General features: G+C 38.4%; 1 protein-coding gene and 2 pseudogenes across 1 annotated transcript in view; 2 read left to right on the forward strand and 1 right to left on the reverse strand.

Annotated features, from left to right (window-relative positions):
• The window catches only part of LOC103081758 (zinc finger protein 607-like), a 72,169-nt pseudogene that overhangs the window by 30,445 nt on the left and 23,852 nt on the right, over nucleotides 1-17,872 (forward strand).
• LOC103074305 (eukaryotic translation initiation factor 1 pseudogene) lies at nucleotides 1,084-1,440 on the forward strand (annotated as a pseudogene).
• The window catches only part of LOC103074578 (zinc finger protein 30 homolog), a 17,155-nt gene continuing 9,699 nt past the window's right edge, over nucleotides 10,417-17,872 (reverse strand). Inside the window, exon 5 of the mRNA XM_007471087.1 lies at nucleotides 10,417-11,786. Within this exon, the coding sequence (XP_007471149.1) occupies nucleotides 10,417-11,786 (1,370 nt within the window). The remainder of the gene's footprint in view (nucleotides 11,787-17,872) is intronic.

A 17,872-nucleotide genomic window follows, 5' to 3' on the forward strand; every position in this document is an offset into this window, starting at 1 on the left:
GTTATAAAACGCACAGTGATACATGCACAAGGATGTATATCAAAGAATGATGTACAATAAGCACAAGTTAGAAATGTAGATACCTAATAAAAGATTAAATAAATTATTATCACCAGTAAGGTGATATATTATGCCATCAATAGTGATGGCATATTCCACAGATCTGTTAATTCATCATATTCCTGATGAAGTACTGAGATGGAAGGCATTAAAAAATGCATGACACTGAGAGGTGATATTCAATTATAATTTTTTTTAATGGGCTTTGTCAAACTTCTCAGGTGTGAATCTCAGCTATCACAATAACTAACCATGTGCTCTTGGACAATTTAGTTTTGGGGGCCAATTTCATCATCTTACTTTAAAATGGAGATAATAATTTAGGGCTAAGTAAAATACAGTGAACAGGTTTTAAACACACACAATTGAAGACGCAGAGGGAGAAATGGGGCAGAAGAATATTTGAAAAAATATTAGCTGAAAAATGTCCCAAACTAAATCCATCAGGCCATAGTTCAAAGAAGCTGTCAAAAGGCCAAGAAGAATAAATACAAAGAAAACTCTGTGGAAAAACCAAAGAAAAAGGAAATTATAAAAAGTAGTGAATGAGGCTTCCCTGGTGGTGCAGTGGCTAAGAATCCACCTGCCAATTCAGGGTACACGGGTTCAAGCCCTGATCCGGGAAGATCCCACATGCCATGAAGCAACTAAGCTCCTGCGCCACAACTACTGAGCCTGTACTTTAGAGCCCGTGAGCCACAACAACTGAAGCCCGCGTGCCTAGAGCCCGCGCACCGCAACAAGAGAAGCCACCGCAATGAGAAGCCCGCACACCGCAACGAAGAGTAACCCCCACTCACTGCAACTACAGAAAGCCGGCACGCAGCAACGAAGACCCAACGCAGCCAAAAATAAAATAAGTTTAAAAAAAAAAACTAGTAAGGAATCACTAAGCCGCTGCCATGGACTCAGCAGCCTCCCCCTCGAGCCCCCTCGCTTCCCGATGCTCGGTCCTCTGCGCCCGCTTTCTCCAGCCGCGGCCTTCTGCAGGCCGTTTCCACAGAGGAAAAGGAATTGTATCGTATGTCTGCTATCCAGAACCTCCATTCTTTCGACCCCTTTGCTGATGCAAGTAAGGGAGATGATCTGCTTCCTGCCGGCACTGAGGATTATATTGATAAAAGAATTCAACGGAGAAACGGCAGGAAGACCCTTACTACAGTCCAAGGGATAGCTGATTACGATAAAAAGAAACTAGTGAAGGCATTTAGGAAGAAATTTGCCTGAAATGGTACTGTAATTGAGCATCCAGAATATAGAGAATTCATTCAGCTACAGGGTGAAAAGTGCAAGAACATATGCCAGTTCCTCGTAGAGATTGGACTGGCTATAGACGACCAGTTCATGGGTTTTAAGTGCGTTTGGCTCACTGAAGCTTAAGTGAGGATTTCCTTGCAATGTGTAGAATTTCCCTTCTGGCCCTTGTCACATGTTTAAAAACCTCACAGCTTGTATAATGTAACCATCTGGGGTCTGCTTTTTTTTTTTTTTTTTTGCGGTATGCGGGCCTCTCACTGTTGTGGCCTCTCCCGTTGCGGAGCACAGGCTCCGGACGCGCAGGCTCAGTGGCCATGGCTCACGGGCCCAGCCGCTCCGCTGCATGTGGGATCTTCCCGGACCGGGGCACGAACCCACGTCCCCTGCATCGGCAGGTGGACTCTCAACCACTGCGCCACCAGGGAAGCCCTGGGGTCTACTTTTAACTTGGACTAGTCTAACTCCTTCATGCAATAAACTGAAAAGAGCCAAAAAAAATAAAAAAGTAGTGAGAGGTAACAGTAAGACTGAGAACAGACTTCTCCAAATCAACAAAACTAAAGCCATAACAATTAAGTAATCTGGGACTTCCCTGGCAGTCCAGTGGTTAAGACTGCACTTCCACTGCAGGGGGCACAGGTTCGATCCCTGGGAGGGGAAATAAGATTCCACATGCCACGGGGTGTGGACCAAAAAAACAAAACAAAACAAAACCAAAAATAATTAAGTGATGTCTTCAATACGCTGATATAAATGTCAAACCAGAATTCTATACTACATAAAAACAGCCTTCAAAGAAGTAGACTGGGCACTTATTCTTGAAATAGGTTTGCCTTATCTCACTTATAATCCCACAAAACTGAATGTATTGTTCATCATATTATCCCACTCAACACTGATTTTGACGATGGAACTTACTGTACAGAAAAAGGTGAATCAATGAGCTAAAATCCATGGATTCACTAGGTTTAGGTATACATCTCCTCAATTAACTGATATTATACAATGGTGGAAAGAACTACTAAAGAGTCAATTATGTTGTCAGCTAAGAGGAATACCATATGATGTTGGGGCACTATCCTGTAAAATGCATTTACTTGAACCAGAGATCAGTACATGGTACTATTTCTCCAATAAACTTTTATACATGGATAGGTTCAGGTAGCAAGTGTAGAAGGAAGTCAGACTAGATATTCTGTGGCTCACCACAAATTTTGGTTCCCATCAATATTGGGTTATGCTAATTTAGAGATCTTACTGGTATTTCGATAAAATTGAAATTCTCACTTTCCATTCCTAGCCAAAAAGAATCACAATATACAAGATAAAGACCTTTTGTAGTTTTTGATATAAGCAGATGCTACCATTCGTGGAAGATATGCCAGATAGCTAAAACTGTCACCATCCTGTGCCAGCAATAATGAGGCAGCTCCATGACACAGTCTATGGAAATCTGCTAAGGCTGTGAGTTTTGAGCAGAATCCTGACTGCCAATCTGTCCCAGGAATAACCTGCCTATGTCTTCCTCCCAGCTGGTGGACAACTTCAAATGCTGTGTGTACATGGAGCCTGTCTACTACCCTGACCTTGCAGTAACTAGGAACTTGATTTAAGTGTGAAACAGAGACTCATGAAATAAAACCCCAAATATCCAGGATACAATAATTACACACACACACACACATCAAGAACTAGGGAAAATCTCAAAGTGGATGACAAAACATAATCAACAGATATCAACAGGAAGTTAACAGAGATATTGGAATTATCTGACATGGATTTTAAACTATGAAAACTCAGCCAAGATGAATAGTCTGATAACTATTAATTAAATCCATAATTTACCCTCTTCAGAAGAAATCTCCAGGCCTGTATTGGGGTTCTTCAGAGAAACAGTACCAATATGATATCAAAGGAGATTTAAGGAATTGGCTTATATGATTATGGAGGCTGAGAAATCCCATGATCTGCCATCTGCAAAATGGAGACCCAGAAAAGCCAGTGGTGTAATTCAGTCAACAGTCCAAAGGCCTGAGAATGAGAGAAGCCAATGATGTAAATAAATCCCAGTCTGAGGGCAGAAGATGAGGTGAGATGTCTCAGCTCAGAATATAGGGGAGGAGAGAATTCTTCTTTCCTCTGCATTTTTGTTCTATTCAGGCCCTCAACGGATTGAATAATGCCCACTCACATAGAAGAGGGCAAACTCACTTTACCAAACTCACTGATTCACGTGCTGATCTCATTCGGAAACATCCTCACAGAAACACTTAGAAATAATGTTTAGCTAGGTATCTGGGCATCCTCTGATCCAGCCAAGCTGACACATAAATTTAACTATTACAAATGCACACTGTCAAATTGGCACTCATACTGCTCTCCTTAAACCATACTTAATCTCCAAATAAAAACAATAACAAGGTCATAATTTCACCTAACATGATACAGTTATTCTGGGTACAACTGAAAACTCAGTAAATTTTTCCCAGAAGAGGATGCAAAATTCTTGGGTGATCTTTACACTTCCTCTAGGTACCCTGTAATTTAAATATGATGATGTAAAATTAACAACATTAAATACTATGATATAAAGTCAATACTTGAATACTATGATGTAAAGTTACAAGGTATGGGATCAAGAAAGAAAAGAATATAAGCATAAACATACAGGTTCATAAGAAAACAAGGATGAGTACTCATGAAAATTACAGTCCTCATTTCTGTAACTAGTCACATGATCATGCTTCTTTACCTGGTGGAGTGACACAAATTTTCATTCCTGCAGGGTCTGGATCATTGGTAGTCCTGCCTGGATTGGGTTGTTGTTTTCCACTGACCTTAGTCACAGGGCCATGGTGATAAGAGATGCCCTAAGTGATCTCTTGTATTCCAGATGTATTCTTCCTTACCTCCATCATGGGATAGTAGTCCAATTTCCCCTCAATAGTCAGGATCGATCATCCTAGCCAACACCGTAACTCTCCTTTGCCTGTTGATTCAGAAGTATGAGACCAAGGTGGCCAGGTGGCAGTCTGAACTTCCAATTCACTGGAATCATTATTGTGCCATCTGCTGGAAGCAGTCTTCCTTCTGGAACTAAAACCTCTAATCCAGAAGGGCATAAAGTCATGGGAATGGTAAGCAAAAATTTTGATAGTAGGTCACTAGGGGTAATAGTTTTACCACTCCCATTTCCACCTGTAAAGGAAAACCCACAGTTCTTCCCTGTGTTTCTTCCTTGTGCGTCTTCTTTACTATTCACACAGAACACTTCACTTCTGACACTTCTGGTCACCAAATGTCGGGGGTGGGGCCGTGGTGCATGGCGGGGTGGGGGGGTCAGCTGGGTGTCCTACAACTTAGTATCAGACACACAGGTTAAGGGCTCAGTCCCACAAGGCTGCTCACCACTTCAGATGCCAATTGCAAGTAGTAGGTCCCCATGTTACAACTTCTGTCTGATTTGGCTACAAATTCAAGGTTCCCACGACCCCCTCCTCAGGTTCAAGTAATTTGTTAGAGCAGCTCATGGAACTCAAGAAAACATATTTACCAGTTTACTGAAGGATGTGATAAAATGATACAGATGAACGGCCCGATGAAGAGAAACACAGGGTAAGGTATGAGAGGTCCCAAGCACAGGAGCTTCTGTCCTTGTGGAATTTGGGTGTCACCCTCCCAGTGTGGATGTGGTCACCAACCTGGAAGTTCTTTGAACCCTGTATTTTGGGGATTTTTATGGAGGTTTCATCATGGAGGCATGATGGATCATTAACCCCATTTCCAACTCTTCTCCCTTCTCAAGAGAAAGGTGAGCAGGGTTGAAAATTCCAACGTTCTAATCATGCCTCCTTAGTCTTTCTGGAGACCAGCCCTCATCCAAGAACCATCAAGGAGCCCACCCAGAGTTGCCTCAGTAGAACAGAAGATACTCCTATCACCTAGGAGATTACAAGGGTTTCAACAGTCCTTTGTCAGGAGCCAGGTCAAGGACCAAATATTAGAGTAAGAGATGCCCCTAGTGTTCTTATCACTTAGGAAATTACCAGAGTTTTAGGAGCTCTGGGCCAGGAACTAGAGGCAGAGACCAACATAGACACAGTTGACCCTTGAATGGGTTTGAACTGTGAGGGTCCACTTATACATGGATTTTTTTCAATAAATACCACGGTACTACACAATCCAAGGTTGGTTGAATCCACGGATGCAGAAACACAGAGGGCCGACTATAAAGCAGTATGCAGATTTCTGACGGCACGTGGTATCGGCACCCCTAAACCCTGGGCTGTTCAAAGGTCAACTGAATTTTGTTATCTCACACTATTCCTCGACTCCTGTATCCATGAATCCTGGCTACTAGAGAAACTATCACATATTGGATTCTGATTCAGAGCATATACAGCCTTCTGGAGAACTCAGACTCAGCCTGCAAGGTACTGCCACCAGCTGGATCTATAACTGAGTCTTCAAAAGGCCATGCCACCATTCTATCAAGCCAGCTGCTTCAGGATGGTGGAGAACATGTTAAGACCAGTGAATTGCATGAGCATGGACCCACTGCTGCAGTTATTTTACTGTGAAAGGAGTTCCTTGATCAGAGGCGATGCTGTGTGGAATACCATGACAGTGGATAAGGCGCTGTATGTATATGTCCATGGATGGCAGTTTTGGCAGAAGCACTGCATGCAGGGATGGCAAATCTGTATCCAGAGTAAGTCTCTATTCTAATAAGGACAAAGCGCTGCCCCTTCCACAATGTAAGTGATACAATGTATTCAACCTGCCACCAGGTAGCTGGCTGAACACCTCTCAGGGAATGCTGCTATATTAGGGAGTCAGTGCTTGTCTCTGCTGGCAGAATGAGCACCCAGCAGTGGCCAGTCAGGTGGGCCCTGGTGGGTGGAAGTCCATGTTTCTGAGCCCATGCATAATGTCCATCTCTGCCACCACTATGTTCCTAAGCCCACTGGGTGATAATGGGGGTAGCTGGGAAAAGAAACTGTTATCCACAGAACAGGCCATCCTATCCACTTGATTATTAAAGTCCTCTCTGCTGAGGTCACCCTTTAGTAGGTATTTATACAGGACACAAATACCTTCAAATGTTTTGCCCAGAGAGGTCTATCCACACATCTCTTTCCCAGATTTCACTGTCGCCAGATTTCCAATTATGTTCCTTCCCCCATTATTCCACATCCTTAGTATCCATTCCCATACTTGTTCCCTAGATTTGCCTGTAAAAATTAGAAAACTCAAGTAATTCTTTTGGAGTGTAGCACACCTCGTCCTGGGTCACACTTTGTACTTCACCTTTAGGAGTCTGCTGGGATTTGAGTCTAGTGATAGGCCCATCAGCATCATCTTGCATGGCCACTGCCTCAGGGGAGGTCATGGTTTCTTCAGGCAATGTGGGGTTAATCCCCTCAAATGGAGATGGAAATGCCATTGCCACTGTGGGTGGGGATGTCACTTCCATTAGTAAAGCAGACTCTAAACTCAGGAGCTCAATGTCCCCAGCTTCATCCCACATGTCTCCCAACCAACTTATAGGATGCTATTCTTTCCCAATGTATGCCCTCACTTTAACACTATTTACTCAGCTAAGAATTTTCCAAATCTTTACATTCTGCTTCAAAAACTCCATCTTTAAGTCATTTCTCTCTTCTTGCAGTTCATTATAATCAGCCAGGAGGAGCAAAGCCACACATTAAATTTCATTGCTCAGAAGATCTACTTTCCACAAAATACTAGAACACAAACACAATTTAGCCCTGTTCTTTGCCACTATAAAAAGAATGACCTTTCCTCCAGTTTCCAATATTAAGTTCCTCATTTCCATCTAAGACTGCGGCAGAATGGTCTTTACTGTCCATATTTCTACTAACATTTTGTTCATGATTATTTCCTAAGACTGAGGTTTTCTCTTCAGCTCTCCTCTTTTCTGAGATTTCACCAGAATCACCCTTAACATCCGTTATTTTTTGCATGCACGTCAAAACTCTTTTCAGCCTTTATCCACTCACTATTCAGTTCCAAAGCCACTTCCATGTCTTTTACATTAGTACCCACTTCTAGTACAAACTTGTCTTATTCAGCTTGGGCTGCTATAACATGGTACCACAGACTGGGTAGCTTGTAAACAAATTTATTTCTCACAGGTTTGGAGGCTGGAAGTCTGACATTAGGGTGCTAGCAGTTAGTTTTGGTGAGAAACATCTTCCAGATTGAAAACTGTCATCTTCTTGTATCCTCCTCACATGGCAGGAGAGGGTGAGAGAACTCTCTGGGGTCACTTTTATAAGGGTACTAATCTCATTCAGAAGGGCTCCACCCTCATGACCTAATTATCTCTTTAGAGGCCCCACCTCCTAATACCATCACAATGGGGGTTAGGATGTCATCACATTTTAAGGAGACACATTCAGTCCATTGCAAGGCCCAAATGGTTTCACTGGAATATTCTACCATTCAAAGAATAATTAACATCAATTCTACACTACCTCTTCCAGAAATTAAAAGGAGGCAACATTTCCTAACTCACATTATGAGAACACCATCAACCTGATTCCAAATGAGACAAAAATAGAACAAAACTATAGACCAGTATCCTTCATGAATATAGATGCAAAAATCCTCAAAACATTAGTAAATCATAGCAATCACAGCAAGTACAGCAATATATATATATATATTTAAAGTATACAATACAGACAAATGGAGTTTACTCCAGTGATATAAGGCTTAATATTTGAAAATCCATCATATTAACAGAGTAAAAAAAAAAATCATTCTATTCATTATATCAATTGGTGCATATTTCAAGTAGAATTTCAAGGAAATAGAGGGTGCATGACACTGTTTACAGGTAGCAAAGGGTTCTCAAAGTTATAATGGGCCTGAGAGGGGAGAAAAACTCAAATATGTGGTGCTGTCCTGAAAATGTCACCCCAGGGTAAAGATAAAGCCAACTTTCATCCTTTCTGTGAAACAGCGTGGCTTCTAAGAATTTCAAAGTCGTTTTTCCACAGTAGCCTCACAGGGAACCCAATACAGAGAAGAGCCTGTTGATCTTCTGTCTAATTGAATGAACCCTAATAAAAATCATAGAAAACACAGTCTTAAAGAGAATTGTACTACTTGAAGCACTGCAAGCTTGAACTTAGTGGGAAACAGTATAAAGTAAAAAAGGGCCTTTGGATTCCGAAACATCTATAAACAGTCTGAGACTATAAACAGTCTGAGAAAACTACTCAGCTGTAAACACAGGCAACGTTTTATGAAGAGAAGAAAAAAAATTCAGCATGACTCAGGGTAGAACCAAAGAGACCTCAGTGTGTAAACATGCTGCTACTTGGGAGCAGAGACATACTTAAATTGGGTTCTGTATTATGCAGTAATGCAATCCACTGAATATCACAGCTTCCCAACAACAGCAGAGAAATGCTGTGAGAAACTGACCTGTTAGATTTTTAGAAGTATTCAAAACTTGTGTGTTTTTACACTTAACACCATCTTAATTTGTACTAACCACAATTCAGGCTCTCAATAGCTCAATTTTAAGTGCTCAACATGTTGCTAGCAGCTACCTTATCAGATAATACAGTTCTATTCCATTAATTTCCACAAGTAGCTGTAATTGCTCTTTTTACTCACTCTTGAAATATACAAAGTACTATGGGACAGGCACTACAACAGATGTAGCATTAGGTGAACTAGATAAAATCTGGATCCTCAATCTTAATTTCCCAAATACATTATAGCACATTTAATATCCCTGTGTGTAAAACTTTAGCAACATCCGTAAGTTCTGATATGTAGCCATTTACAAACATCATTCACTTTAAGTGGGTTATAATTTCACAGATACTTTATCTTTAAAAAAAAATTATGGAAAATTTAAAATACATGAAAATAGAGAAAAGAGCAAAAACAAAATAAGCAAAAACCACGCACCTGACTCATCTTACCATGATTTTGACAAACAAGTTATCCATCTTCAATTTTCTTTTGCATGAGCATTTTAAAGGTAATTCTAGACATATCATTTTATGTGTATAAACTTGCTAATTTATCTCTAAGACACTTTTACATAAGCACAATGCTATCTGCACATCTAACAAGAACATAATTCTTAATATTATCTAATACTGTCAATAGTCCCATTTCCCCAACTATCATAAAAGTGTCTTTTTTACACTTGTTCAACTTGTGATCTAAATGAGAACCACTCATTCATTGCATTTGATTATTACATCTCTTAAGACTTTTAATATCTAAGAGTTCCACCTCCCTTTTTTCAATCCATTTTATTGGTTGAGAAGCTGTCATTACTCTTGTAGAATTACCCACATTTTAGATTTGTCTGCTTCTTGTTGTATCATGTAATTTGTTCTTGTTTCCTGAATTTTCTCTAAACTGGGAGTTAGATCTTGATGCTTTAATTAGATTCAGGTTCAATATTTTTTGTCAATGGTATGTCTTATTGTATCATATCAGGAGGCACAAAATGTTTTGTCCTATTTTTGATGAGATTAAAATTGATCAGTGGGTTCAGATGTTGTCAACCTGATCTATTCACTATGAACTTGACATCAACCATTCACCTAATGGTCTTAACACCTCTACTGAGAATTGTACCTAGATCCATTATTTCATTATGTCCTATAAAAATCTCTAATAAAGAACTTTACCTCATCAACTTCTAGTTGCCTTGAAATATAGTTTATACAGGAAATGCAGGCTAAATCACATTTCCTTCCTTTTATTTATCAGTTTCCAGAATGAGTTGGTGCCGGCAACTTCCACAGGTATACTGTACAGATGAAAGAATAGAGGTGATAACAGGTAAGATCAAAAGCTTTTCCACATTCACTCCTTTAAGAGAGTTTCTTTCTAGAAAGAACTTCCTAAAGTTTAACATGGTTTGAATGGTGATGAAATATTTCTATGTATTCATTAAATTAACCTATTCTTTTAAAACCTCTTATTTTAATTTTGAGCATGAAGCAAAAGGGATTCCTACATTCAAACACTTTTCCTCCAGAATTTATTTTCTACTGCCCCTTAACACAAAATTCACAGTGGATGGCTTTCTAATAATTATTTAGTGACCTTATGAACTCGCTGATGGTAAGTAAGATGTGAATGTTGTCTAAATGCCTTCTTACATTCCTTACATTTGTATGGTTTCTCACCAGAATGAATTCTCTGATGTTGAATAAGTGATGAATGTAGTCTAAAGGCCTTTCCACATTCCTTACAGTCATAGGGTTTCTCACCAGTATGAATACTTTGATGTTGAGTAAGTTGGGAGAGCAGTCTAAAAGTCTTCTCACATTCCTTACATTTATAAGGTTTCTCACCAAAATGAATACTCTGATGTTGAGTAAGTTGTGAGAACAGTCTGAAGGCCTTCCCACATTCCTTACAATCATAGGGTTTCTCTCCAATATGAATACCCTGATGTGAAATAAGTTCTGAGTAACGACGAAAGAACTTCTGACATTCCTTACATTCATAAGGTTTCTCACCAGTATGAATTCTCTGATGGAGAGTTAGATGATAGGCACGACTAAAGGTCTTCCCACATTCCTTACAATCATAGGGTTTCTCGCCAGTATGAATTCTCTGATGGAGAGTAAGTTGTTGCCGCACTCTAAAGGCCTTCCCACACTCCTTACAGTCATAGGGTTTCTCACCAGTATGAAGTTTGTGATGTACTCTAAGGCCTGTACTACACAGAAAAGCCTGCCCACATTCCCTACATTCATAGCATTTCTCAGCAATATTAAGTCTTTGATGTCGAGTAAGGTGTGCATATTGTCTAAAGGTCTTCCCACATTCCTTACATTCATAGGGTTTCTCACCAGTATGAATCCTTTGATGGAGATTAAGTTGTCCTCGCACTCTAAAGGCCTTCCCACATTCCTTACAGTCATAGGGCTTCTCACCAACATGAATTCTCTGATGTACACGAAGATCTGCACCACATGTAAAGATTTTTCCACATCTTTTACATTCAAGGAGTTTGTCAGAAGCATGAATTCTCTGATGTCGACTAAGGTGGGCACACTGTCTAAAGGCTTTTCCACATTCTTTACATTCATAGGGTTTCTCACCAGTATGAATTCTCTGATGGAAAGTGAGTTGCTGGCGTACTCTAAAAGCCTTCCCACAATCCCCACATTCATAGGGTTTCTCTCTATTGTGAATTCTCTGATACAGAGTAAGAGATGTGCGTTTTTTGTTCTTGGGCATTTTTTCAGAGGTGGTTTTTTTCACTTGCCTGAAATATGCCTCCTGAGGACCCTCTTGTCCCTCAAACTTTTTATATTCACAATCTTTCCTGAAAAAGGAATCTTCAAGGCCACAACTTCTAATTCTTTCCATTATCTCCCACTGAGATACATTCATTTCACAAACATCCTTTACTTCAAATAACTTTTTAGTGCCATATCTGGATTCCAAATCTGAAAGAAAATAAGATAACATATGCTATTTTCTTATTCTAGAAAAAGTACACAAATAAGCAAATAAAAATTTTATAATAGGAAAGAAAGTCCAGTTGAAGAAAATGTGCTTAAAAACTCTTTAAAAATCATGTAGCTTGAAAAAAGCTAAGAGGAATAAAGAAAATGAGTTAAGACCAGATAACTCAGAAGCAAATCAAAGTCTGAGATCTCTACCTAAACTTTTTAATGATTTCTCTTTTTAATAAGAATACAGTAGTTTATTATGAATAACATGGCCTTTGTTTACCAAAAGATGTCATCTCAAGCTACTGCCCCCTTTGCACCCTACATCTATCACACGTACCTCCTTTCAGTTGCTAAAATATGTTACAATCTTTCCATTTCTTAGAGCTTCTTACTGGCTGTTAAATCTCCCAGGAATGCTGGCAGGCTCTCCACATGGTTGGGTTCCTTTCACCCTTTAGGTATCATGATAAAAGTCAGAAAAACTACCTGTGCTGACTTCATCTAATTTATATCCTTTATTTTCTATCCCAATAACTTGTTCCTTGCTTCTTAACACTTTTTTCAATTCTGCTGTGGTATATTCATTAACTTTCCCAGTTTTTATTCTATTTTCTTACCCCAAGGGCAGAAACAATCTTTCACTTATCACTGAATAACAAACCCATAGCACACAGTAACTATTAATTATTAAATTTCCATAATTAGTTAATAGTAAAAATGTATATTTTGCCTTGCCTCTAATCTTACACCTTCTTTTTTATCACTTCCTAGAGAGATGGGAAACAAAAGCACATCTAAGCTATCTCAATCAAATACATACATGGAAAAATTTCTTTACACCTGATCATCCTTCCAATGGCCTCTCCACTTTCACTTGCAGATATCTCCACTTCAGTTCATTTTCTACGTTGCATAGTGAGTGAATCTCACTTTCACGATCAAGGTAATAAAAGGTTCTACTTATTTATCTTCATTTGAGTTTATTAACTACACATACTATGTTACAAATACTCAACCTGTTTTGTTCCTTCATACCCTTTCCTATATTCTCCCTGAAGTCTTCATAGCCAATGCCATTTAGGTACTGCCTAAAAATATATTAGTGATTTTTCAGTCACAGCAACAGGTTCATAAAAGAGTAACATGCTAATGAAATTCTGAGCAGAGACGTATTTTTCTCAAATGTATATTTTCTCAAAAATTTTTTTTTCTTTTTTTTATTTTTTATATTTATTTTTTTGCAGTACGCGGGCCTCTCACTGTTGTGGCCTCTCCCGTTGCGGAGCACAGGCTCCGGATGCGCAGGCTTAGCGGCCATGGTTCACGGGCCCAGCCGCTCCGCCGCATGTGGGATCTTCCCAGACCGGGGCACGAACCCGTGTCCCCTGCATCGGCAGGCGGACTCTCAACCACTGCGCCACCAGGGAAGCCCTCTCAAAATTTTTGAAATAAGATTTCAATATTTTTCAAAAAGAAAAAGGTATTTAAAAAAATCTACAATACAGCAACATTATTTTTAATATACCCAAACTGGAAAGAATCTAAGTGTTCATCAACAGAAGAATGACAAAGAAAATTAAGATATGTGGATGCAATGCAATAAGAGCAACGAGACAAACTGTAACAGCAATGAGAATGAAAAATCTACAAGTACACACAACAACATGGATCATTCTCACAAACATAATGGTGAGTAAACAAAGCCAGGCATAAAAGAATTTATACTATTCCATTTTTATAAAGCTTGAAAACAGTAAAACTAATCTATGTACTTGTTAGAAGTCAGGTTAGTAGTTAACTTTGGTAGGGCGGAATGACTGGAGAAAGTTAGGAGGGAGCTTCTGATATACTAGTAAAGCTCTATTTCTGAATCAATGTGTAATTACTTTGTGAAAATTCAGTGAGCCACATATTATAATTCTGTATTTTTTTATCTATTCATATTTCAATAAGTTTACTTTAAAAAGGATATACTAAAAAGACTTTAAAAGGTAACAATGATTTAAATAGTGTAGATAATTTGTAAGCAGAGACAAAAAAATGAATGGCACAGAAAATACTCCTATGAAATCTGAGTGTCTTTCTCCATGCTTCCCCCTCCCTTCCCTCTCTCCTGTTCTCCTTCCTTTACTCCTCTCTTTCTCTTTCTCCCCCTCCCTCTCTCTCCTCCTGTCTGTCTGTCTCTATCTCCCCATTCAAGAAAGCAATATAAAACTATGACAATTTTGTAGAAATTTGGGGGAAAAAAACAATTTAAGGTCTCATTAAGACAAATAAGATATAAATTATATATAAAATGAACAGTAATTAGCTAGTCATAACAGTAGTAAATAAGCAGGCAGGTACAAAAGTATGACAGTTGTTATTAAGATGGTGATTTCAAAGGATTTACTTGCAAATTAAAAATTAAAAACCAGTGATCTAAAGGAAAGTCACAGTCAAAATCAAAAGTGAAGGCCCAAACATTTGTAAGAAAAATGAGAAAGTGTATACAGCAGAAAAGCCCATACAAACTGTATAAGAAACATTAAACAATGGAAAAAGTAATGGAATAAAGGAAGTGAGTAGAAAATGCACAAAATAAAAGTATAAACAAACTTAGGGCAAAATGTCCATATTCACTCATAAAAAACAAAGTAGAAGTTATAAAACTTATCCTATAGAATTTGAACGTTTTAATTTAAAGAACATACAAAACATTCCCAGTGTGGATATAGAGACGCTTATATGGCTTCCCCACCTAAATGACGTGTCAGATTAAGGCCTTGCCACGCTGAACATTCTCATCTAGGAGACTATACTACAGTTGACCCTTGAACATAGGGGTTAGAGGGGACAATACCACCCCCTCCCCCCCCCACTGAAAATCTGTGTGTAACTTTACAGTTGGACCTCCATATCCGCAGTTCTGCATCCACAGATTCAACCAACCCCAGGTCATGCAGTACTGTAATACACATTTATTTTTTTAAACCCATGTATAAATGGACCCACGCAGTTTAAACCCATGTTGTTCAAGGGTCAACTGTATAAACAACTGAAGTGTAATCTTAAGATTTCTGTAAAAAGTCAGCCATAATTGCTCCCAAATTTGTTTATGCCAGTTCCTTCCCCTTCAAGAAACTGAAAGACAACCATTTCTATCTATGAAAATTAGGTTCAGTGCTTTGCAAGTTCTGGCTAGGGATGCACATTGCATTGTTCTCAAAATAGGGATGAGTGAGAAAATAGTAAAGATTGATGGGAAATGTAAAAAGTCATGAAAGATTCTGCACACAGTTTGCTTTACAAGTATCTTTAGAATCTTGTTCTACTTTAAATAAACTGAAACTGGAAATAATAGCCTATGCATTATATGTATGATTTAATCAAGAAAAAACTGACTGGACCAACTCTAAAACAAAAGGCCAAACTAAACATCAAAAGACATATATAAAATATTTAACTACTCAAAATTAATAAACCAAGTATTAGTTTGTATTCTACTGAATCAAAGGACTTTATTCTAGTAAATAATGCTAATGTGAAAGCAAAATATTAACCCATCTTAAAGCAATGTAAAAGGAGAAATATTTCCATTTGCAGGATACTAGCTTTAATTAAAAAGAAAATATGAAGTAAATTACCTGTTCATAGAGTTAATTAGTTTCCTGAGATATGATGTCTTCAATTACCTTTGCTGATACAAGATGATACGGATACAGAATATTTATGACAGAGGCAGTTTTAGGCACATTAACACCAGGGTAAATGCAACCAGAGATCTGTAAATGTTAAAACCCTATAACCACAGAACTCTTCTTCTGAAAATCAAAACTGATCAAATATGGGGTTGGCCTAAAGGTTCATTCCGGTTTTTCCATAAGGTGTTATGGAAAAACCCAAATGAACTTTTTGGCCAACTCAATATTAAATAATCCATACTGAATTCCAAATAACCTTCACATTCTGCTGATAATTTTACTGCTAATTTCATCAAGAAATAAGCAATTTAAAGAACAATGTTATTCTCTCCTTCACTACGTTATCCAACCAACCTGTGTCCATATTCTTATCATATGCATTAGTTTTCCTTCATAAATTGACTCTTACTCATTTACTGAAAGTCATTGCTTACAGAATTCCCTCTTTCTCTACTCCATCTATTTTCCCTCTTTGAAATCATTCCCTTCAGCCTATATACATGTTCTAATACCTCATCACATCTTAAGATACTTTCCCTGTACCCCATGTGTCTGCTTTTATGGCAAAATTCCTCCAAGAGTTATATATATTTATTTTCATCACTGCCTCACTTCTCACTTTCTTTTCATCTCCCAATAACTTTAAAAGAAACAAAATTTTATTACAGAGCATATCTGACATACACAAAAGGAGAAGAGTAATTATAAATGTCCATGTATCTATGGCCAGCCTCAGCAACCACCAACCAAGCCCAGTACTGGCCTATGCAGACCTTAATCCACTCTCCTTACATTTTCTGAAGGAAATCCCATAATCTAATGTTTTTTGTTATCACTTCAGGATGTACCTCTAAAAGGATTTTAAAAAATAATCATAATACCATTATCCAAACCTGAAAAAATGAAGAGTAATTCTTTAAGAACATCAAAAATCAGTGTTCACACTTCCAGTTATCTCATACATATAATTTTAAACAATTTAAAAATAATAACTGATCCAAAGTCCATAATGTTCAATGGTTGACATGTCTTCTACATGTCTAAAACCTACAGACTGTCCTACTATCTTTTAAAAATATTTATTTATTTATTTACGGTTGCATTGGGTCTTCGTTGCTGCACGCAAGCAGGTGCTACTCTTCATTGTGGTGCACGGGCTTCTCATTTCAGTGGCTTCTCTTGCCACGGAGCATGGGCTGTAGGCGTGCAGGCTCAGTAATTGTGGCACATGGGCTTAGTTGCTCCGTGGCATGTGGGATCTTCCCGGACCAGGGATCAAACCCATGTCCCCCGCATTGGCAGGCAGATTCTTAACCACTGCGCTGCCAGGGAAGTCCCTGTCCTACTATCTTTTGATTTCCCTTACAATTTATTTGTTGAAGAACTGTTTTTGACCCTATAGCATTTCTCATATTCTGAATTTTGCTGACTATATTCCCAAGGTGTAATGGAACATGCTCCTCTATCTTCCTCCAATAAATTGGTGGCTTTAGAAGCTCCATTAGACTTAGGCCCACTTCATAGGTCATATTGTATCCTTTCATTCACCCCTTCATTCATTGTCTCTATTTCTGTGATGCTATCAGCATTGATGTTCAGTGCCTAGATCCAATAGCTCACTATGGGTTCCAAAGTGATAATATTCTATCATTCTTCATTTATTCACTGAATACTTTTATTAAGAAAAACATCCCTCCATCTATTACCTATTGGTACAGATCTTACAAGGAAGGCAGGATAAACGCTTCTTTTTTCCTTTAAATTTATGCTTTCCAAATAAGTTAGTTCTCTAGTAGTTTCCAATGGTGAACAATCTGCTATTAGTATCATTAAGAATTTATGGAATTAAGCATGTGGTATTTTATGTGGTTGCAATACACTGCAGTTATGTATACAGATGCTCAAATGATTCCATCTTTGACAAGTTGAAGAGCCTCTGCTAACTGGTTCCTCTTCCCTGACCACCCTATCTAAAATTACCCCATTAACCCATCATAATTCTCCATATTCTTATCCTACTCACTTTTCTTTATAATACTTAATCACTTCATGATACTTAGTAATCCATTTGTTTATTGTATGATTACCCTACTACAACGTAAACTCCATGAAAAGAAGGCAATGAAGAAATACATACATAAAAGCCAAATGCAAAAGATGAGCTAGAAAGAAATTAGATGCAAAATACAGGTAAAATGGTGGTCATCGGTGAAGAAAGCTTTCCCCCACTGAAATGAGAAAGAAACATGACAGTGAAGAAAGAAGAGGTAAATGGAAGTAAAGATGAAATTTCTTTGGTGGTTCAGGCTGAAATCTAAGTTTTCTTCCCAGGTTTCAGGTCTCTCCTTCATAATCAACATCTAAGTGGTACGTCTCCTTCCCAACCAGCAGGAA

Source organism: Lipotes vexillifer, unplaced genomic scaffold, assembly GCF_000442215.2.
Source record: "Lipotes vexillifer unplaced genomic scaffold, Lipotes_vexillifer_v1.1 scaffold182, whole genome shotgun sequence".
In the NCBI taxonomy this organism is placed as follows: domain Eukaryota; kingdom Metazoa; phylum Chordata; class Mammalia; order Artiodactyla; family Lipotidae; genus Lipotes; species Lipotes vexillifer.